This window comes from Sapajus apella, unplaced genomic scaffold, assembly GCF_009761245.1.
Source record: "Sapajus apella isolate SASKATOON/1434 unplaced genomic scaffold, GSC_monkey_1.0 scaffold11, whole genome shotgun sequence".
Lineage (NCBI taxonomy): Eukaryota > Metazoa > Chordata > Mammalia > Primates > Cebidae > Sapajus > Sapajus apella.
In genome coordinates this window covers 6,157,160-6,180,796 of record NW_022436951.1, presented here as the reverse complement: position 1 = coordinate 6,180,796, position 23,637 = coordinate 6,157,160, and the positions used below count along the sequence as shown (strand labels likewise).

The window sequence follows — 23,637 nt, the reverse complement described above, 5'->3', positions numbered from 1 at the left end:
GACAAGTTCAGGCACTCGTGGGAAAGAGCGTGTGCCCCTCTGAGAGAAATCATTCTGAACACAGCCAAGCCAAGATATTTTGAGATGTGATTCAGAGCTGAGAACGAAACTGCAGGCAGATGGGATACTTTGGGAACAGATTAGCCCATTTTTAACGTAGTTGAAGTGTTGAAGTGGTGCCATCCTCACAAACGATTACTTAGCCCCGAGTTTTGAGAAAGTGGCCCAGGATAAAAGAGGCTAAGTGCATGGCGTCAAAGCCAAAGTTGGCCTCCTTATCTGTGGGAGCTGCCCGTGGCTTTCGCAGAGGCAGAAGGTGCACTGAACCTAGTTAAGTAAGACCCGAGTTCAAGTTTCCACTTGGTGTTAAGTAAGTCCTCAGACTGTTACTTAATTGCTTTTTAATCTGCATTCTAGGTTGTTAAAAATACGAACATATGAAATACTTAGGGCTTATAATGAAATTATAAATGATACAATTCAAATACAAATGAAATAATAAATTGACAGTCATGGCTCCAATTTCCACTTAAGTTAATTACCTTTGTATTAAGATTTTTGAGCAAATCCAACCAGTTATCTGGCAATTGTAGACACTATTTTTATCAGTACTTTATCTTCTAAATATGAAAATATTTAGAGTTCACACAAACTAAATATGTTTGTGTGAACAGGGCCACTACCTAAATATTAAACCTTCATTAGAATCAGATACTCATTATTGTAATATAGCATAACTTTTTAATACATTTGTGGAAACACAATTTTAAATTGTAAAAAAAAAAAGCTTAACTATAATTGGATTATATTATAATTGGATTTTAGTGGGATTGGGGAGGATAAAGAATGAAGAAAAGTGAAGATACAGCTATTAAAACAGAAGAGCCCATATTAATATAGACAATTTTAATCTTTTGAGAGTTTTGTGTCTTTTCCAGTAGTTTTTCAGCCCAGAAAGAATCAAACTGTGTTCCATTAGCTACAGCCATTAGGAAAACCTTTAAATTTATGCCTCCTTTTTTCTCTAGGATGAGATCTTTCCTGATGCAGGCTTTGAAGACATCCTGAAAATGAGGGACAGAGGGATGGTTAGCATGAGGAGGCATCCCAGACCTGTGGGACAAAGTAGAGGAAGACAGGGTGCAAGAATGAGAACTGTGCAATTTTTAAAAATTTTTTGATTGGATGAGATGAAATAGCAGAGAAACTATTTGAAAACCTTATAAACCCAATGTCTACTTTCAATGCAAATTGAAGATAGATCAGCAGGATTCAGAATGATAGTTTAAATTGTGCATTAAAACATCAAAAAAGACTCCCAAATACATATATAAAATAATTCTTTTGAAAGAATTTAATGGCAGTTAATCTTTGTGTGAATCACCGTAGTGCTTGAATATGAGGTAAACTTAGATTATCCTTCCAGAAAAATGCTTTAAGTACTTCTTTACACACACAGACACACACACACACACACACACACACACACACACCACTAACACTCATAGCTTCCCCAACTAGTAGCAACCTAGGAAAGAATCTGATTGCACTTTTAGACCATTAGAGAACATTACTGATTTGGCCATGTGGAATCAACTCTTGGGACAGAAAATGAGTGGCTGCATTTTCACTGGCATCGCCAATGCCTTGCCATTCTAGCCTCGGCCATTTCCCTTCACCTTGTAAAATTTGGGGCCAGGTTCTCATAACATGTATGAATCCCATTGCCAGGTGGGATGAGGGTAGGGGAGTATAAAGGAAATGCTGTTCCCATTGTCTTCCACTGGAGAATTCCCTGGACTGACTTCCTGAAAATCTTCTGTTTGCCTCCACCAGGAATGGCGGCCCTAGATAGTAAGGCATCAGGGAAGATGGGGATGCGAGCTGTGGTCTATTACATGACTACCACCATCATTGCTGTGGTGATTGGCATAATCATTGTCATCATCATCCATCCTGGGAAGGGCACAAAGGAAAACATGCACAGAGAAGGCAAAATTGTACGAGTAACAGCTGCAGATGCCTTCCTGGACTTGATCAGGTATGTCCTTACAAGCCCGTCCTTTGAGGTATATTTTGACCACCAAGCCCCTCTTACTGGGAAGCTGATCAAACACTGGAAGGGGTGTCTCACTGCACCAGCCTTGCCAGGCTTGAAGTGAAGGTCATATATCTTTACTTCTTTCTGACAGAAATTGAAGAAAAGATCTGTTTTCTGATCTCGTATGAGAGAAGTGAGAAGAGCAAGGAGAGGAGGATTTTGAGAGCCTTGCTGTTAGGATTCAGAATCTGGTCACTGAGTTCTCTCAACTGCGTAGCTTAACTTGAAATTTTAATAGTTCTTAACCTATTTTTCTTAAGTCCTGTTCTTTAAGGCTAGTTTTTATTCAAGTATGGCCTATTCTTTGGACCCTTCTCATTTAGAACTTGTGATCAGTATTACTGTCCACTATGCACAATGCATTATACACAATTTGGTTCCAGAGGGACTTTAGAGATCATCTTGTCAAACATGTCCCAAGGTTTTCCTTTTATACTATTTATGGAGAAAGAATTTGGCAGGTCTGTAATAAAACGATAAAGAATGGCTTCTTTAATGTTGTTTTATGTACAAACCATACATTGATTACAAATCAGTCTTATCTACTATTTAAAGCAGACTTGGTAATAGAGTTGGCCTTATGCAGAACTGTGAAGTAAGCCAAAATTCAATCCTGGCACCTTCCTGCTTTCTCTCCCCTACACACCTGCCCTTGCTCAGTCAGGTCCTGGCAGGAAGCATAGCACATACTCAAAAGGAACCTCAGAGAACGTTTGCCAAGGTGCAGGCAGCCTTAAAGGAACCTACAAAGGATGGTGAGGCCCCTACAGCATTAACAATAAGGAACTATTTTGTTACCATCTTTAGCTATGAAGAGGCAAAGGAAAGGAGGTGTTACTGGAATCTAGAAAGAGATATAGCCTCAGGAGAGAAGGGCCTCAGGGGGCCTAAATGGAGAAGAGGGGCTGCCACCAAATCTATCAAGGCCCTGGGAGACTATAGACCCCTTTGCCGTGTGATCTGTCAGTGCATGGCACTAGACAAAGCCCATAGGAACAGGAAGCCAAAAGGCAAGAGAACTCACATGCTGTGGTCCATGGAGGCCAGGTTGCCAGGCCAGGAGAGCGAATCTAGAAGGACAAAGGACCTCAGCACAGGCCTCTAGATCCCCCATCTGCTTAGCATTCTCCTACCATTCAGTCCCTCCCAGCCTGTCTTCCCAAAGACTAGCTCTTTCCTCCCAGCTTCACAGCTAACTTACCCACAGAATGACTGGGTTGCCAATCCTAGATACCTATCCAAAGAGTTTATGCCCCATGGATCATCTGAAGGAAATTCCTCCATGCCATCTCAAGGAATGGGTCTGTGGCAGGTAAAGTCAAAAGAGATTTGGGGAGCAGAGGATACCTCCAGCAGCACCTTTCAATTCCCACCATGGGTGACTTTGCACCGTCTCTATGTATGTAAACACTACCCAACCCCAAGAGGCCTCTTCTTGAAAGTCCTTTTTCAGGGAGTTGATCACAATGATCTGTATGCAACAAGCCACCCTATAATGTTATTTCATACCAACCTGACATTCAGTAGCTGTGTTTTTATTTAGTTCATACAATTAATTAAGGCTTTTAACCATTTCTTCATGAACTTTATACTCAGTTTGGATTAGAAGTATTTTATTATATTACATTTTCTTTCTCTAAAATTTTTACTCCTTGTTTGAAGAATTGGAATCTTGTCATCCCCAGTCTGGTTGATCCATCAGAGGACCATGTTTCTGCCCTGCCTTGCCCCAGTGACAAATGTATCCTGCCCACAAACAATCACTTGGTTTGAGCATTTATCCTGGAATCTCCTGAATGCACATTTCTTTCAAGGTTGATAGCAACAACCCCATAAAGCATGATAGGAAGAAAAAGAAAACAGGATGGTCTAGTAGGAAGGAAGGGACAAGAGTTTATAATATTAAAATACAACTTTGATAACATGCACCTGCTGGAATGTTGAGCTTGAGATAGCTGCGGAGCATGTCTCCTTCCGCCAGTCTTTCATCTTAAAGCCCTAATGATAGTTTAGTCCAATCTCCTCTTTAAGAGATGAGTCAACTTGGACATAAATGGGTGCCATGACTTGGCCAGTGTCACACAGCAAATGACAGACATCCCAGCCAGAGTGTTAGCCTCACTCTACCCCCTACAAATACAAACACTGTTTTGACACAGTCTCAGAAGAAGTAACAAACACTGCCACATGGGCTTCAAGTTCGAATTTTGTAGGTCATCCCTCCATTGGCTACCAAAGACTTGCAGAAGCTTTAGCAATTCAGTGCCAAAATACCATTCTCCAGAATGCCTTTGGGAGGCTTTTCTGGAGAACAAAATTCCATAGGCTGACCATGATTTTTGATTCAGAACATTTGTTTCCTAGACACACGGCTCAATAACCAAAATGACCACTGTTGAACAATAACTCAGCCATTAAGCTGACGATAAAACTCATTTCCATTCTCACTTTGATTATTCCTAGTAGCATGGTTTTTAATAATATAATGGCTGAATGAAGAAGCCCATTGGCTGACAAGAGGATAAATGAGTCAAATTTGAACTCCCCTGAAAATATAAACTACATGGGCCACACTTAGGGAGGACCATATATTCCTTTTCAAGTCCTGAAATCCACTACCATTTTTCTTTTTCCATTTGTTGCTTGATTTAATGCAATCTTTACCTTACACGTAATGAAACAGAATTTAAGGAGTAAACTTATTACTTGGAAAATTTTGCAAGTGACTATTATTTTCTTTGCAGGAACATGTTTCCTCCAAATCTGGTAGAAGCCTGCTTTAAACAGGTAAACACTCTACAGACTCACCTTTGAAATTCCTCTTTTGTATACCAAGCCAGGTGGGACCCTCTTTTTCCCCCCTCATTTCTCTGCTATAAGAAATATTTCTCTTGTCAACTAGATTAAAAACACTAGCATTTTCTAGGAAATTTTTTGGGATGGAATCGTTCTTACCTTGTATTGAAAGCTGTTGCCAGACACAGTGTGTCTTGCATACAAATAGCTCATTGAGTCTGGCATTGTTAAGAAGGCTAATCACAAGACCCCCTTCCTCTCCCTGCCCCACTCCCCACTGTCAAAAGCCCACCAACCAAGCAAACACCAATATAAAATACATTTATAACTTGCCTTAAAGAAGATTAGAGAGATTATTCAGATTTCTGGGTTTTATTTAAATATTAATGGGCTGGGTTTTTTTTAAGTCTACCAAGGAACTAATGGACTGTAAAGGAGAGCCAAAGCAGAAAGGAATGGCATCACCATTCATGGAAATCCTGCCATATGCCAAGCACTAGCATTATTTTTAGTCTTCACATAAATATGATAAATATCATTGTCTTCATTTCACTGATGCGGCAGCTCATCTACAAGAGCTCACGGGGATTATGTTATTGCGCACAAATTCTCACAAGTAGTAAGTGGCAGACTCAGCATTCAAATTCATTGTATTGATTCCAAGTTCTATCTGCTTTCTGCTACTCCATTCTGCTTCAAAGAAAGGAATATTCAGGGTGATGAGATACCAACCTAGAAGCTATAATGAGGTCCAGCTCCTTTTAGCTCATATACAAGCAACTCTTGCCTCTGTGTTGTGGATACAAATACATTTTACTATTAGTAGATAAAATCAATAAAGCTCACTTTAACCTCATTTGAATGTAAAAGCTTTGTGGCCTAAAATATTAAAAGGGAAACAGACACTCTGGGTTAAGTAATATTTCCCAAACATTTCTCCAGATGCTGTCAATTCACTCCTTTTGTAATTCCCTAACACTTCAGCTTAGGATCTGTAAAACAAACCAAACAAAACCCCAACCTAGTAGAAGATTTAGTTTTACACACATAAGTCTCCCTTTGTTTTTTTCCCTTGAATAATTTTTAAGACGATTTTTAATATGTAATGCATGCACACATTGAAACATTCAAACCAAATTCTTTCTTTAAAAAAAAAAAATAAGCCTGAGGCCAAAATCTAACTTTCTTTGTTCAAAAACAACTATAACTATAAATAATAAGTGCCTTTCAATCCAACCAGCCAACTCCAGCACCATGGGGCTGACGATTCCAGTAAGTCAGCTGGCCCTGGGTAATATCAAAAATGCTGATTTCCAGATCTTTCAGATGGAAAAAGTACTGACTCGTGCAGATTGATTGTGTTTGATTTGGAGTTGCATTTACAGGATTTTGAAGGGAAGGAAAATGTTTCTCCCCAGGTCTAGTTGGCTTAGACCAGAATGCAAACAAGGTTGCAGTTTCTGTGTATGCTGCAAACAGAGTCTAAGGGGAATGAGTTAGAGGCATAAGAAAGGCTGATCAGGATTGAAAATCTACCCTGGACAATCCATAAAATGCATAAGGACCCAATGGAATAAAGAAATTTGAGAGTTGATTAGAATAAATGGACAGGGGCCAATTTTTTTGTGGCTGATAATAGAAATAATCAGTACTACTGACTGTTCAAGAATGTGTCCGTAGTATTGACAGCTGGCCATGCCTTTGTTTGGGAATAGTTGTTTCCCAGTGGATAAGAAAGTCTTCTATTAACCCTTAGTAAAGAAACGCCCAAGCACTTCATATACAATAGCACTCTCTTCCCCTAGACTCTAGATTCACTCACTATCCATTCATTGTTACTCTCACTGGTGCTTTCCCTACAATCATCATCAAGATCAGGAATTCTACTCTCATTAAAATCATAGAGGGATGAGCTTACTTGTTTCATGTGGCCAGTATCTCCTGCCTGGGGCATCCATGCAGAAACTGAAGAGATGATGGGAGAAAGACCATCTCTTGAGTTAGAAGAGAAACCCCATTATAGACTTGGAGAAAGTGAGTTGTCGCCATCAACTATTAATCAGGCACCTATTCTTAAGAATTGATGATATCAAAAATGGCTTGGAGACTGGTTGTTTAGGGATTTTAAATTTTGAATACCCACTGAAATCCAAGTCTAATCCCTGAAGGGCTTTGTCATTGAGCACCATTAGCAGACGTTAACTATGGTACTTTACAATTTACAAGATCTTCTCATACAGTCTGTTTAATCTGATCATCACAACAGCACTGTGAGGTAGAACCAGCACAGTTATTCTTGTTTCACAGTTGTGGAATGTGAGAGAAAGGATACCAGGTGATTTATTCACTATACCATAGCATGATCCCCACAGAAAAGAAAAGGATTATTGTGAATATTTGGGTTTATGGTTTAAAAAAAAAAATCCCATTGTAGTCCTTTTATTAGGGTTTCAGAAGAAAGCAAAAGCACATGTGTGTGTTTAGTCCAGCATCTTTAATTGGATATCTCTTTCCTATTATCATTTGTTATGTATTTGAGTGTGTGTGTGTCTGTGTGTGTGTACGTGTATGTGTGACATGATTTATTTGTATTTCAGTATATGTTTCTATGTTGATAAAGTATTAGAAGTTTTCCACAGATTAGATAAAGAGAGAGTGAAAGAGAGAGAAAGACTTTCTATAACACTAGTCTCTGAATACAAAGTAATACCTATCATTTTAGAAAATTTGACAACAGGAAAACATAAAGAAAAAATAAAAATCACCTATAATGCTCATTGTGCTTTTTATTTTTAAGTTTAAAACCAACTATGAGATGAGAAGCTTTAAAGTGCCCATCCAGGCCAACGAAACGCTCGTGGGTGCTGTGATAAACAATGTGTCTGAGGCCATGGAGACTCTTACCCGGATCACAGAGGAGCTGGTCCCAGTTCCAGGATCTGTGAATGGAGTCAATGCCCTGGGACTAGTTGTCTTCTCCATGTGCTTCGGTTTTGTGATTGGAAACATGAAGGAACAGGGGCAGGCCCTGAGAGAGTTCTTTGATTCTCTTAACGAAGCCATCATGAGACTGGTGGCAGTAATAATGTGGTATGTATTTCCATTTGCTGTACATGTTATATGCGAGATGTTTATTGCCATCAACATGTGTTCTGTACTTAGGAAGTCAACATGAGACAGGTGGGCTAATTGCAATGATCTCACTCTGGTAAGCACAGGAAAATAAATGAATCTCTGGGCCTCCGGTGGCCTTGAACCTATCTGCAAGCCTCTCCTAATAAGTTTGCTTCTTTGTTTTCAAAAGCTGTCACTTCCTTTACCTTAGTGCTGATGGAATCTCATTCCTCATTTCTCCAATAGTTTATCATTCGAGACATAATTATTGAGTGTCTACTATATGCTAAGCATATAGTGCCAGGCACTGTGGATATAGCAATAAAGAAAACATATAAGGATGTTCCAGATCTTACTCTCTTTTAAGGGAGACAACAATAAACAAACAGATCAATCAACCATATGCTTCAGTCACAGGTGCTGTGAAAAAATAAAATAAAATAGCCGGTACCTAGGAGAAGGCATAAAATTTGCCTTGGATGGTGCAGAAAGGCCTCTGAGGAAGCGACATACTTTGCTAAGACCTGATGAACAGAGGAAGCCAATCATACCAACGTGCCAGAAGAAGGGTGTTCCCAGTAAAGGGAAAAGCAAACAGAGAGGCCCCCTAGGCCATCAGGAAAACTGAGGGCTCCTCATCTGTTTCAGCCCTAAGAAATGTAAATGGCCGTTCTACTGCAATGTTTAAAGGATTATAAAATGCCAAGCCACAATTTATAACAAAATTTACTTTAATAAAGTTGACAGCAGGAGACAAAGGAAGAGACTATAAATCCAAGCAGAACATTGACCTTGGAAAGTAAACTGTACCCAACAGGGAGAGAACCCTTTGATTGGCTTAGGCCTCGTATGAAGGTTGCCTCTCTTTCATTCATTATTTTTAATCCAGTCTCCTCTGTGGCACCTAAGGCAGGAAAGCATCCATCGCTAAGAAAAGCACTCACTCACCAACATGATTAAAAATGTTCTTTGTCTTTAATGCCACCAAAGCCCAGAGAAATCCATTTTTCAGGAATTTGTATCAGATGGATATGAACTTGGGCACAAAGACGGATCAGAATACAGTCTCCACAGCAGCCCCCACTTGGAAGGCTCCTTTGAAATCCTGGCAGGAATGAAAGTGGACATTTATCTTCATATGATTAAAATGCCTCCACCTTTCACCTCTTTTATGAAAGAAGCCCATTCAAGGCCACTGAATGAACCTCACATGCAGCTTGTCTAGCTGTACATTCGCCTGCACATTCGAGGCTGAAGTAATATATTTCTGAAAACAGGTGTTCCTATGACTTCCTGGCCTGGGTTCTTAAAGGACTTTTGAAAGAAGCGTTGTATTTTTCAATTTGAAACAAGTCCTCCACAGTTCCCAGGAGACCCTTCTCCTTAAGGGTGATTGGCTCCTCTGTGTTTGGTAATGTGAGTTTGGTGTGGTTTACTGCACATATCAAACAAAGAGAAGGGAAAGCCAGTCAGGGAGGCCTTTAAGCACCCTGGGTTATTTCAACATGTAGAAGTCATTTTGAGACTCAGTTGCTTTTTCTTGCAGTCTGCAGGGGGAAAGCTCACAAATGGCAGTAGCAGCCTGTGGTGAATAATGACTTCATTAGAGCACCTATAACTTGATTGCAGTAGTCCATACATGTACATTATTAAGTTTAATAATGAATTTATTTTATGGACATCTTCTATTTATGGCAAATGGTACTAGATTTGCATTTGCACTATAAAATAAAATTTTCTCTTAAAGTTACTTAAGTAAAAAAGGTGATTTGAAGAATAATACTAAGTTATCTTGTAAGTGGTACGTAGATATGGAAAGGCCATAATAAAAGTGGCCCTTGAACAAGAGAGCTGACTGCAAACCTGAGACAGTGGCGTAGTGCTGTGTGCCTCTTGGTTTAACTTGGGAATTAGGATCTGATGTGGAAAATGCTTCCAAAAGTCTGCATATTGGAATGATGGATTCTGGCTGTTCAGGACACTTAGCAGGGGAGCAGGAGGCTGAGGGACGGAATGGCATCTGAGGACCAGAAAAGTGACCCCGGTGTGGTGAAAGAAGGGGAAGACAGAGGTGGGTCCTGAGAGCTTTGTATCTGCCTTTTTTACCCCAGGTTTAAGAGAAAAACATTGTGTCCTTGAGCAATTCTGAGTGAGGGGAAAGCCCAATTCTGTAAGAACCAGGGGAAATTTATATTTACAAAAGAGAAAAAAGAAGTCCGCAGTATCCTTGGCAGGAAGGTTTGGCAATCAACCCTCTTTCCCCTTTACTTATCACTTGGAAATTTCTGTGGACTAGCTTGGTGGAAACCAGACACCAACTGTGCTGGTGTTACTTCTCCCAGGTACGCCCCTGTGGGCATCCTCTTCCTGATTGCTGGGAAGATTGTGGAGATGGAAGACATGGGCGTGATTGGGGGGCAGCTTGCCATGTACACCGTGACTGTCATTGTTGGCTTACTCATCCACGCAGTCATCGTCCTGCCTCTCCTCTACTTCTTGGTAACACGAAAAAACCCTTGGGTTTTTATTGGAGGGTTGCTGCAAGCACTCGTCACTGCCCTGGGAACCTCTTCAAGGTAAGTAGATATGTGTGGAAAATGAGTCTGAAGTGCTACCTTGAACCAGAGCCCCTCAAGTAGGGTGTAGGAAGAGCCATTTTGTTCTGGGTTTTAAACTTCCTTTCTCACTGCTGATGCCAATCACATCTATTTGGGATTCAGGGAATGCCGGGCTACATATCTTTTGTGGGGACAAATTGGAAATCAACTGATCACTTCATCTCTCTTTAGTTGACATCCTCTTGAGGGAGAAGTGGCAGAGTGACTTGGCACAGGCTGTCATGGTGGGGGCATGATATCACAAGTGATGCCTCACAGAGGAACCCAGAAGCAGGAAAGCTGCCAAATGACCCCGTGGGGGAACCGCACTGTTCTTAACCCACTCCCCCATTTATACAAGTGCTGACTTAGTTCCCTTTAAGTTAGGACACGGGAGAGGAAGGAAGTGTCTGTCCCAAAGACCAAACACACAGATAGTCAGAACTACCAGGACGATCAGCTGATGTGCCCTGTTTCACCATTCTCAGTTCGGCCACCCTACCCATCACCTTCAAGTGCCTGGAGGAGAACAATTGCGTGGACAAGCGTATCACCAGATTCGTGCTCCCCGTAGGAGCCACCATTAACATGGATGGGACTGCCCTCTATGAGGCTTTGGCTGCCATTTTCATTGCTCAAGTTAACAACTTTGAACTGAACTTCGGACAGATTATTACAATCAGGTACAAGGAAAGAGTTCTATACAGCCCTTTCTTAAGAAGGCCTCTAGGGCTGGGCGCGGTGGTTCATGCCCATAATCCTAACACTTTGGGAGGCCAAGGCAGGTGGATCACCTGAGGCCAGGAGTTCGAGACCAGCCTGGTAACATAGTAAAAGCCTCATCTCCAGTAAAAATACAAAAATCAGCCAGGCGTGGTGGTGCACACCTGTAGTCACAGCTACTCAGGAGGCTGAGGCAAGAGAATCCCTTGAACCTGGGAGGCGGAGGTTGCTTGTGAGCTGAGATCACGCCACTGCCCTCTAGCCTGGGTGACAGAGCAAGACTTCATCTCAAAAAAGAAAAAAAAAGTTTGATGAACTTTTTCTCTTGCATGAATTTTTAGACAGTATAAGAGAGATGACAGACCCTACTGACAAACAGAGCAAGAATCTGATTTTTGTGGAGAATTTAAAAAAATATATCGTATTTGAGGTGTTTAGTGAAAAGTTATTTTCCTTTCCATACCTTTCCCCAGTCTCTTAGTTGCCTTCTACAGAGGCAACAAGTGTTACCTGCAGGTTACTTCTGTGTCCTTTCAGAGATACACCAGGCATACCCACGTTCAAATGTAATCTCCCCTTTTTGCTTATTGAAAGTTATTTTTCACAAGGGACCCCTGAGTCTAATGGCAATGGGACACTTTAAGCCTCACAATCCAGATCAGCATCTGCTCTTCGTTGTTGTGGGTTTTTCTTAATTGTAATTAAAAATGTATTTTGGAGAGCAAAATAAGTCAGATTTAGGGGGATTTTTATCACTCAACATTTTGTTATGAAACTTACCCTACATACAGGAAAGTTGAAAGAATAACAACCATCCTCTATTAGATGGAAAAACTGTGAATGTTTTGCCATTTTTTGCTTCTTATTTCTGTTTCTCTGCCATTATGACATTTCACCTGTACATAATTCAGCATGCATCTCTTAAGAATAAGGATATTTTTCTATATAATCACATTAGGGAGAATCTTAAAAATACTTCCAGAATATCCAGTCTATATTCAGATTCCCTAGTTGTCCCCAAAAACATGTCTTTCACAACTTTTATTTCCAGACCAAGTTCAAATCCACATTTATGGCCTGCATTTGATTTCTTAGTTTCTTTTCATCTCAGTCGCCACACATTTGTGATGTTTATTTAGAAATAAGTTGTTAGACTCTGTGTATATGTTTTGTGTTAGTAGAAAATGATAATAGTTGCAGTAGGATGCATTGGAGTAAAAAGGACAAGGCTGATCAGGGCCAGAGGTCACTGACTGACCTGGGAGTTCCGGGAGCCTCCAGCCCAAAGCAGTAATAGCGGGGCTTAGGAAATCATCATCTCAGCTTACCTGTAACCTACACTTTGGCATATTAATTGAAAGTCTCTGAGTTATAAAAAATTATGTGGTTGCATGTGACAGAGTTAAAAATAACAGTAACAGTGACAAACAAGATAGAAATGTATTTCTCTTTCATTCAGCATAGCTCTCTGCTCCACAAAGTCGTCAAGGCTGATTGATAGGTGTTCTGTGGTATAAGGGACTAAGTCCGTAGGGTGTTATCATTATCCAGGTGGTCCGCGATGGCTCATCACCACCCCCAAATTTTAGCCAGTGGGAGGTGGGGAGGTGGTATACGCTGCAAGTTGCTCAATCACTTTCAGGCATGTCCATTGGCCAGAAGTTAATCCAAGCTTCAAGGGAGTTTGGGTAATGTAGTCTTTACTCTGGGGAGCCACAAACCAGCTAAAAGTCCCGATACCTTAGAAGGGGGACAGTATGAATACTTTCTGTGACAGATTTAATAGTGTATTAATACCACTTATAGCTAGATAATACTTTACTATTTATAAAACATTTACTTTGCAAGCCAGGTCTACACTGCCTTCATAAAAAATATTTCTAATACTACAGAACTTTTTTCGTAAATCATTTTGCTTTTGAATTAACTAAGCAAACCAAGCTAATAAACCAAATTTGATTCTTTTGACATTAATCATGCATGTTCAGTAACTTTACAACCCTCCACTTGGAGAGGGGAATTATTAGAAACAAATTATTCTTGTAACTCTACATCATTTTAGACCTTGCCTTACAAAATACTTCCAGAGATATTAAAAAGTGCATAGCTGCCAGTTTATTTAGAAATATGGAATAATAGGTACAACTTCACAAGGGTCATTGTACAAGGACCAAATGAAATAGGCCATGCTTAGCATATCAGAAGATACGTCGTAAGCACATGATAAATATTCGTTAGCATGATGATTAGTTCAATGATTTTTTTTTTCTAATCTCATTTATGGGCCAGGCATAGTGGCTCAGGCCTATAATCCCAGCACTTTGGGAGGCCAAGATGGGTGAATCACTTGAGGTTAGGAGTTTGAGACTAGCCTGGCTAACATGGTGAAACCCTGCCTCTACTAAAAACAGAAAAATTAGCTGGGTGTGATGGCATGTGCCTGTATTCCCATCTACTCAGGAGGCTGAGACACGAAAATCTCTTGAATGCAGGAGGTTGCAGTGAGCCGAGTTTGTGCCACTGCACTCCAGGATGGGCAACAGAGTGAGACTCTGTTTCAAATAATAATAATAATACTGCATTTACGTTTTTTCTGAAGCAGGTCCTCTTGCGTTATATGGCAAGTCAGGCACTGGCACCGTGCATATTTTGCAGGGTATATGGTCTACTTGGGGAGCTTTGTAAAAGTGTTTTCTGCTCTGGTACTTCTGTTAACAGCATCACAGCCACAGCTGCCAGTATTGGGGCAGCTGGAATCCCTCAGGCGGGCCTGGTCACCATGGTCATCGTGCTGACATCTGTCGGCCTGCCCACGGACGACATCACACTCATCATTGCGGTGGACTGGTTCCTGTAAGTATGCTTGGCCTGCATCCAGCTTGCTGTCACGAGGGGCCCCCTTTGTCACTTTAGGGCACCAGGCAGCCTGGCACACCTACAGAAAAAAACTCTGAGAGAGGGGCCACTTGGCCCATAGTTAAATTGTCTTCATTGTCTGACCCCTGGTACTTATCTGAAGACTGAGCCCGAGACACCATGTGCATTTACTCCTCTATCAGCCTGAGGGGCACATATGGCTGCTACATGTCTCACTCCATAAAGCCATTCAGAAATTGGGAAACCTGCTGTCTTGTGAAGCCAACATGAATCAGCAAGGCTGTTTCTGAATTGCACAACACATCGCCACGGCGGCTGGAACAAAGCTGCAGGCCCCACATACCAGCTCAGGCCCTGTCTCTGTGCTTCCCATTCCAGTGGTTATGATTTTCCCATCCCAGCCCAACGGAGTGAGGCTGGGCTGTGCCAGCAGTGGAAAGAGAGCTGGTGTCATTAAGTGGAATTGAGTTGTAGATATGGGGAAAGTTCCAAGAAATGTGCCCTCCACACTCTCAAACTCTAACCTCTGCAGGACCCTCCCTGTGAGCCCTTCCCTCGCTTTTCCAGCTGGCATTCTCTGTGCCTTTTCTCTTGAACATTTCCTTCCACTTTTGAAAATCTTCCCCCAGAATGCCCAAAGCAAATGCCTAGGAGAACACAGTAGGTGCTGGAACCCAACGTGGATTCACTAGAACTGTGACCATGAAAAGCTTGACGGTGTGTGTGAAGCCCCAGAATGGGCGGGGGAGTTCACTCCCCAGTTACTTGTCCCTGTGTTTGTGTCCTGGCCTTTTGTGAAACTGGGCAGATTACCCAGCCATCCTGGTTTCCACCTCTGTGAAATGAGGGTGCCCATGACCTCCACCTCCTGGGGGTACTGTAGGATTCAGTGCAGTGATGCCCAGAAAGTATGCAGCCTGCTGTCTGGCCCACAGACAGCATCAGTTAACATGAGCACTCTCATAGAAAGTTACCGTTCTCCAAGTCTTTGATCTTTACACTTAAAAATTATTGAGAACTAGGCTGGGCGTAGTGGCTCACCCCTGTAATCCCAGCACTTTGGGAGGCCAAGGCGGGTGGATGACGAGGTCAGGAGATAGAGACCAGCCTGGCCAACATGGTGAAACCCTGTCTCTGCTAAAATACTCCAAAAATTAGCCAGGTGTGGTGGTGCATACCTGTAATCCCAGCTACTCGGGAGGCTGAGGCGGAATTGCTTGAACCTGGGAGGCGGAGATTGCAGTGAGCCGAGATCGCACCATTGCACTCCAGCCTGGGCAACAAGAGTGAAACTGTCTCCAAAAAAAAAAAAAATTATTGAGAACTAAAAAAGCATTTTATCTATATGGGTTGTACCTATTCATACTTATCATATTAGACAAACTTATAAGTTTCCATTTTTAATTTATTAAATGTCTTATTTAAAGATAGCAATAGGCTGGGCACAGTGGCTCACACTTGTAATCCCAGCACTTTGGAGGGCTGAGGCAGGCAGATCATGAGGTCAGAAGTTTGAGACCAGCCTGGTCAACATAGTGAAACCCTGTCTCTACTAAAGATACAAAAAATTAGTTGGATATGGTGGCACGCTCCTGTAATTCCACCTACTTGGGAGGCTGAGGCAGGAGAATTGCCTGAACCTGAGAGACAGAGGTTGCAGTGAACTGAGATCATGCCATTGCACTCCAGCCTGGGTGACAGGGAAGACTCCATCTTGAAAAAAAAAAAAGGTGACAATAATAATAAAATGAATAAATAAAATGAATTTATTATTGTCACCTTTAAACAGAAAGGTGATATATGCTAACATAAATAACAATTTTTGCAAAAAAAATTACCATTTTTGACCCCAAAATTTCATTTATTTATTTATTTATTTTGAGACCAAGCTCTGCTCTTGTTGCCCAGGCTGGAATGCAATGGCACAGTCTTGACGCACTGCAACCTCTGCTTCCTGGGTTCAAGCAATTCTCCTGCCTCAGCCTCCCTAGTAGCTGGGACTACAGGCGCACGCCACCATGCCCAGCTAATTTTTGTATTTTTAGTAGAGATGGGATTTCACCATATTGGCCAGGCTGGTCTCAAACTCCTGACCTCAAGTGATCCACCCACCTCAGCCTCCCGAAGTGCTGAGATTACAGGTGTGAGCCACCGTGCCCAGCCTCAAACCCAAAATTTAGTGAAAAGAGTGGCACTATTTTATATTTTGAATTCCTGAATGTCTTGCTTAATACAAGACAGTTGGAGTTTCCCAACTGTTTCTGCAGTTTCACAACTGCTTCAGGAAGTTGTGACATCACACATCATGTAGTCTTTGCAAAACTCCACTATATATTCATGGGAAAATGAGAGTGAGAGGGACAAATGACATCTTAGTATTATTATGAGAATAGTTTAAAGAGAAGGGTCGTTCCCCACTGTTGGAATCCTCACTACAGTCAGACTGGTAACTGAACATCCATCATCTATATGGCCTTATAACTTTTAATAGCTACTATTATGAACATCATGTGTCTATCATGTAATCTTGCAGTTGGTAGATACACCAAACTGAATTGTAAGAGGTGCTTCGCTGGCCAGTTCCTAGTGTACGTTGAAACCTTGTGATGCTTGTGAGAGCCTCATTTTTCCCTCCTCCCCACCCTGCCCACAGGGATCGCCTCCGGACCACCACCAACGTACTGGGAGACTCCCTGGGAGCCGGGATTGTGGAGCACTTGTCACGGCATGAACTGAAGAACCGAGATGTTGAAATGGGTAACTCAGTGATTGAAGAGAATGAAATGAAGAAACCATATCAGCTGATTGCACAGGACAGTGAAACTGAGAAACCCATCGACAGTGAAACCAAGATGTAGACTAACATAAAGAAAGGCTTTCTTGAGCACCAGGTGTTAAAAACCATTATAAAATCTTTCCATCTCCTTACAGCTCATTCTCTCCAGCAAGCCCCTTATCTCCCCTTTCCTCCCTTCTGATAAGATTGGAAAGTAATCCTTCAAAAAACAAAAGGGAGGATTCTGCAGTGGCCAAAGTATATAATTTTCATCCCACAATTGAAATTTTTAAATCATTTCATGTTAGTCTTACCTAAGAAGGTACCAAGATCAAAAATAGTCTTGATCAGATCTTCTAAGATCAGATCTTACAAGTTTATGTGGCACATAATCCTGTGAATGTGATTTTTTATATAAGTTCAAGAAACAAATAGTAGGCTAAAAACGTTTTAAAATCAATTTTTGAAATTTAAAAATCTTTAAGAATACAATTGAGTTTTAGTTTCAAAATATTCACAACTTGAATTACAACCGGTTATCAGTTGGACAGTAAGATTTTGTCCCTTTCTCTTCTGACTGGCATTCTTATTTCATTAGTAGCTCAGTGCAGATACACATCTGGCACAGCTGTGAGGAGGGGCAGAAGGTACAGTTTTCATGTGGCCTTGAGTAAGTCACATCTCACCTCTAGGCCTCAGTGTCCTCATCTGTAAAATGAGGGACTTCCCTAGATGCTTTTGTGGTCTCTTCCAGCCCAGACATCCTATGATGTCATGAAAGAGCCTGCCCTCTATTTCCCCTCAGAACACCCTGTGCCAAGTACCATCCATGGAGCATGGGGCTTCAGAAAGGACACTTTAATGGGAGTGAACTAAGGACAGGGTGGTTGTGTGTGGTGGTTACCAGGTCCTGTGTCCAAAATGCAAGTTATGCAAGTCGCCAGGCAGTAGGCCATTCCAGGAGTGGGATTAACCCTTTGCCCAGTTCATCCCAAAGGGGAAGTATTCCCTTCCTTCTTACTCTTCCCAAACCGAAGGGACTACTCTGGGAAGAATGTCTCCCCCCACTCCTCAACTGTTGATTGATTTCAAAAACAGAACAGAAGACTAGCAGCTAGCAAGGGTGCTTGTGGTCACACTATGGAACAGTAAAGAGCTAGGAAAGAGTGGAGCACAGACAACATTATCAACAAAGGATTTTAAAACACCAAGAGTACAGGTCTTCCTTAAGGAAGAATAAAACAGAAGAGGTTCAATTTTTTTTTTGGCTTTTATTTCCACCTGAAACACTTTTTCTCTTGAGTCCAAAATCATTGCCCCATGAAGTCTGCCTACCAAAATATAAAACCACTTATATGTTTGAAAGAAGTCAAATGAATGAGCTCTGTAATAGAAGTCCATGAGTTGAGTGGATAGTTTCCTATTTGAAAGTGTTTTACTTTAATCAAAAGTCCTTAGAATGAGAGAAACAAAATATTTCTTTGTTTTGGAATCCCACTTATCAAATCATTCAAAACTTTCAGCCGAAGTGGGGTTTGCTTTTGTTTTGTTTGTGTCCATAAGATAAATGGTAGAAGATGAATCAGTATGAAGACACTGTCAAAGAGGTTATGAGAAAAAACAGCAGGGGCATTAGTTTCAGGTGAGTCAGCTCCCAGGTTTAGAGATTAATTTTTACCCCCTGAGGAATATCCAGTCAAAGACGCTGAGTGGGAGCTGTCAGGCAGTAGCAGCTGTGTTTGAGTTTCTGGCTGAAAACGGTGAAGAATGGACTTAATTATGCTAACAGACTGAAAATCTAGACGTACATCCCCTGATCTACAATTAGAGATATTTTTATATAGATCCCAAGGATTCTGTGTATAAAAGTTAACATTAGGCTGTGGTGGAGTAAGCATTTAATGTCGAGGCTCTATTTGGGAAATACACTACAGATATTAATGTATGTGGCCATCATCTAAAGACACTAGTAGAGCAAAGACTTAATCCTCTCAACTTAATTCTGTTACACAGTGTGTGTGTTTTTTTTAATATATATACTAACCATTTCTTATGGAAAGGTCCTCTAGGGAGCCCATCCTCTCGCCAAGCCATCACAGGCTCTGCACACACATGCACTCAGTGTGGACTGGGAAGCATTACTTTGTAGATGTATTTTCAATAAAGAAAAAAGAATAGTTTTACATTAACATCTTTGCATGGTTTTGTTATTTTTCTCCTCAAAGGAAAATACATTTTCCATTCATGGAAGTATTACAATAAGCTCAGGGCAGGCTCTGGAAGGGTCCTTGCAGCAAGGTAAAATCTTGGCAGAACCAGCTGGGGGAGCCAGCCACAAGAAAATAAGTAAAGACATGCTCTCCTGCTCAACTCCAAGAACTGGAGCTGAAAACAGGAGGTGGTGAGCGGAGGAGCACTTTGCTGTAACAGGCTGTACTTCCTTGTCCATGTCAGATTCAGATTTCTCAGATGAATTGAATCATTTCCGTTTTGGGATTACAAAAGTGTACTGCCACCATGCGCCCTTCCAAAAAAGTTACTTCCTGTCTGATCTTTAAATTAGGTAGATTTATCTCTGTGATTATTACCACCATTTGTGAAAAGAGCAAACTAAGATCTCAAGGTTTTCCAGAAACAGCCATCATGCTAGTCAAGTGCTGTGCTCATTAAGAACAACTTATGGATGACCACTTTTCATCATGCTTTTTAAAAAAGAATTGGCAGGCAATATCATGAAATCTCCAGGCTGCAGTAGTATCAGGAGACTATAATCTGACCCTTTCTACCTGCAGGTGGCAGCCACCTAGAGGAAGTTCTTAAATTGGATCCATGGACCCCTAGGTCATCCACATGAAGACTTAAAAAGGCTCATCGCCCATGAAATTGTGGGGAAAGTTTTGTGCATTTGCCTTTCTCTGGGACTAAAATTCTTCATTTCCATCAGTTTCTTTAACAGTTCTCACGACTAAAAAAATCTTTTTTTTTTCTTTTTTTTTTCTTTTTAACAAATCGCTGTGTTTGAACCACACATCCTAACTTTTTTGAAGGCATATATGGTATTCACATGGCCAGTTTGAGAAAAGAAAGGCTGTTAACAGACTGAGGGAACCAAGGCCACCCTGCGCAGATCAGTATTTGCTCCCTTTGAGATGTCCTGGGAAGTGCCACATAAAATCAAGCCACTGCCCAGAAGCGCAGCTTCTGCACAATCCCTTGTGCAGCCCACACTGGGTTTTGGTCACCTCCACAATGACCGGACAAGCAAATCGTTCGGCTGTGGGAGGTCTGTGGAGAGGGAAGTGTCTCTTAGCCAGAGTATGACGAAGAGGATGGGGAAGCGGGCATAAATCCCTACATGTGGTCGTCACAGATATGCTCACAAATGGAACTGTGAAAATTTTTCAGGTTCACATTTTTTTTAAGAGACAGCGCCTCACTATGTTGCCCAGGCTGGAGTGCAGAGGCGCAATCATGGCTCACTGAAGCCTCACACCCCTGGGCTCAAGCGATCCTCAGCCTCCTGAGTATCTGGGACCATAGGCTCACAGCACCATGCCCGGGCTAATTTTTATTTTTATTTTTTGCAGAGACGGGAGCTCGTTCTTGCTCAGGCTGGTCTCAAAGTCCTGGCCTCAAGCGATCTTCCTGCCTCAGCCTCCCAACGTGCTGAGATTACAAGAGTGAGCCACTGTACTCAGCCTCAGGCTGACATTTTTTTAAAAAAAATGTTTCCTATAAGTAAGTACATGTAATAAAATGTTTAAATCCTACCCTCAGAAGTTAGGGGTCTATGTCATCCTGTTCCCACATTCATACTGGCACCACAGCTGTCCCACCCAAGCAGGATTCTACTTTTCAAGAGAAAAAAAATCTCACTTAACCGCACTATACCTATGAATAAAGGCATAGGGGAAAAAAGTAAATCCTTGATTCATCTACACAGTGCTGAAAACAGAAGTGTGAGTTCTGTGAGCTGAAGGGGCCTGGAGGAAGCGTGGCGGGAAGGCTGGATCCTCGCCGCAGGGGCTCCGGGGCGGCAGCTGCCTGCGGGCCGGGCAGGGCCAGGCGGGCGCCCTCCTTCCGGGTGGCCGCTGGCCCAGACCCCAGGCTGCCGTCAGTCAAGCGGCCTCCGCAGCGGCCGTGCTTCCCCTTCTCCCACCCGGGTGGTCCCAGAGCTGGGGCAACAATGGCCAGCTCTGTGTGGCCGCGTCCTGGGGCTAGAGCAGTAGAGAGGTGACATGCCGAGGGCGGGCTCTAAATCGTTATTCTGACAAAATAAGAAGGAAGGAAGAGCGAGGCAGACGATGGGCAGCGTCTGAGACGGAAAGCGGGAGATGAGAAATCTGTGGGATCCGCAAGGCAGCGTGCGGGAAGCGAGCCTCACAGTGGCCACCAGGGGGAGCCCGGAGCTCACCCTGGGCCGCTTTCGCGCGGAGCCCTAAAGGGCGCAGCGGCACTCCTTAGAGAGCTTCCTTGGAGCCGTGTGCGGCGGAACACGCCAGTAATCCCAGCACTTTTGGAGACGACGTGGATCACGAGGTCAGGAGTTCGAGACCATCCTGGCCAATATGGTGAAACCCCGTCTCTACTAAAAATACAAAAATTACCCAGTTGTGCTGGTACACACCTGTAATCCCAGCTTCTTGGGAGGCTGAGGCAGAAGAATCGCTTGAACCCAGGAGGCAGAGGTTGCAGTGAGCTGAGATCCTGCCACTGCACTACAGCCTGGGCAACATAGGGAGATTTCATCTCAAAAATAAAAAAAAAAAAAAAAAATCTCACTTGGGTAACGTCGAATTCCAAGTCTGCAGTGCCAGAGAGGGAGCAATCTGTGAAAGCTATCACGCCAGGTTTAAAATTCCTCAGTGCCCCAATGTCACTTTTCCCTCTGTTCACCCTGCTCCTCCAATACCCTTTCCAGAGGACCCCCTTCCTTTCTGGGTATCCTGTTTTGTCTCCCATGTGCCTTACTTCTCCTCTCTCCCATCTTCTCTTCTGGATTCTCATCTTCCTATTCTGTCACTTACATGTTTTGCAGCTACAGATAGGTACTCAGAAGGTGGCGTGGTAACATTTTCCTGCAGGTCATGCCTCATCGTGCCCACAAAACTGCTGCCTCAACCTTCAATTTTGAAACATTCACAGCATATAGGGTTATTAGATAAAATACAAGACACTCCGTTAAATTTGAATTTCAGGTAAATAACAAACATTTAGTATGAGTATTAAATAACATATAATGTGGTGGTGTAAGTATGCAAAATACTGCATGGGGCATCCTGTAATTTTATGTGTTAATCTGGCAACCCTCCAGACACATGAAACATGGAACTCAGAACAATTTATATTTGCTTCGATGAAGCTGATATTATAGATGAAAGAGGTTGCTCGGGGTAGGGAGATCTTCATTATAAAATAATCGTCCCCATTTTGAATTTCTCTCTGAAAGCAAAAACATGCTTTAAAAAGCAATTTAGATCTAACATTTCCTACTATTAATTGTTCTGGTGACATTATCACTTCTTATGTGCTTATGTGCTTGTAAATCTTGTGGCCACAGTTAAAAAGCTTGATGAATCACCTCTAAGATTTCACAAAACTGTTTTGAATAAATTAAGCAACACTTCAGTTATCCATAGTTGAGATATTTTAAGGCTGACATCTGCTTTTGTTTTCTTCCCTCTCCTATTTTCTTCTTTCCTTCTCTCACTCCTTACTTCTACCCTCTCCCCTGCCCCAACATAAAATATTTTCTGTAATCTATTACAGGGCTGAAAATGTTGGCATTCACATATTGATCTCCAATGACGGATACATTTTTTCATTTGAGGGGCACCTATTAGAAAAGTACCCATATTTTTTCATATTGTGCTATTCAAAGTTGATCATTTCCAGTCTCTGTAAAGTTAATAATGAGGCACTTTTCAGTCTTTTCAGGGAACTCCAGCCTTCATGAATGGGAATCATTCTCACAAAAACCCCCTTTTTAAGCCAAGGCTGAAGGATATGAAAAAACAAGACCCAGCTGACACCACAGAAGGGGAACAAAATAAAATCGTAAGCTCTTCTCCAATAGTGACATATGCAAAATCATGTAAAGATGGTAGTGAGTGTCCTAAAGGTGGTGTCAAATGACAACTTTTGGATTTTTTTTTTCCAACTCTTTAGCTTCAGAGGATCATAGATATTGGAAGCAGCCAGTCAGAAGCTTCCAGACATAGCTGTCACAGGGGAAAATGAAGACCATCTGGGAGTCAGCTCAGCCCTGCACGATGAGCTAGTGACTGGCCTGCCCTGGGGGAGAACTCAGCACGCAAAGATTTTTGTTGGCAACACAAGCCTCTGACCACGATCACCAAATTCCCCTGCCCTTGACACTCCAATGCCTCAGTGAGGCCTTCTTTCATTCAAGCCCGTGAGGAGCTGTTAGCTAAAGAAGTAAGAAACAAACACGAGAAAGTCAGTAGGTATGTTAGAAAACTCATATGGCTAGACTAAACACAGCTTCATGCTTCATAAAACTTAAAGGCCTTCCACTTCAGAGTGGTGGTTGAACTTAAACTTCTGCATAGAGACGGGTTGCATCCACACCTGTTAGACCTGAATTCGTGTGTGTGTGTGTGTGTGTGTGTGTGTGTGTGTGTGACAGAGTT

General features: G+C 42.1%; 1 protein-coding gene across 2 annotated transcripts in view; it reads left to right on the top strand.

Moving 5' to 3' along the window:
- SLC1A3 (solute carrier family 1 member 3) overlaps positions 1 to 19,173 on the top strand; it is an 80,133-nt gene extending 60,960 nt beyond the window's left edge. For both annotated transcript variants that reach the window (XM_032278943.1, XM_032278945.1), the window contains exons 4-10: positions 1,837 to 2,041; positions 4,846 to 4,888; positions 7,695 to 7,987; positions 10,354 to 10,587; positions 11,097 to 11,291; positions 14,050 to 14,184; positions 16,862 to 19,173. In XM_032278943.1, coding sequence (XP_032134834.1) covers positions 1,837 to 2,041; positions 4,846 to 4,888; positions 7,695 to 7,987; positions 10,354 to 10,587; positions 11,097 to 11,291; positions 14,050 to 14,184; positions 16,862 to 17,066 — 1,310 coding nt within the window. In that variant the 3' untranslated portion in view covers positions 17,067 to 19,173. The remainder of the gene's footprint in view (positions 1 to 1,836; positions 2,042 to 4,845; positions 4,889 to 7,694; positions 7,988 to 10,353; positions 10,588 to 11,096; positions 11,292 to 14,049; positions 14,185 to 16,861) is intronic.
- Positions 19,174 to 23,637: the final 4,464 nt, after the last annotated feature.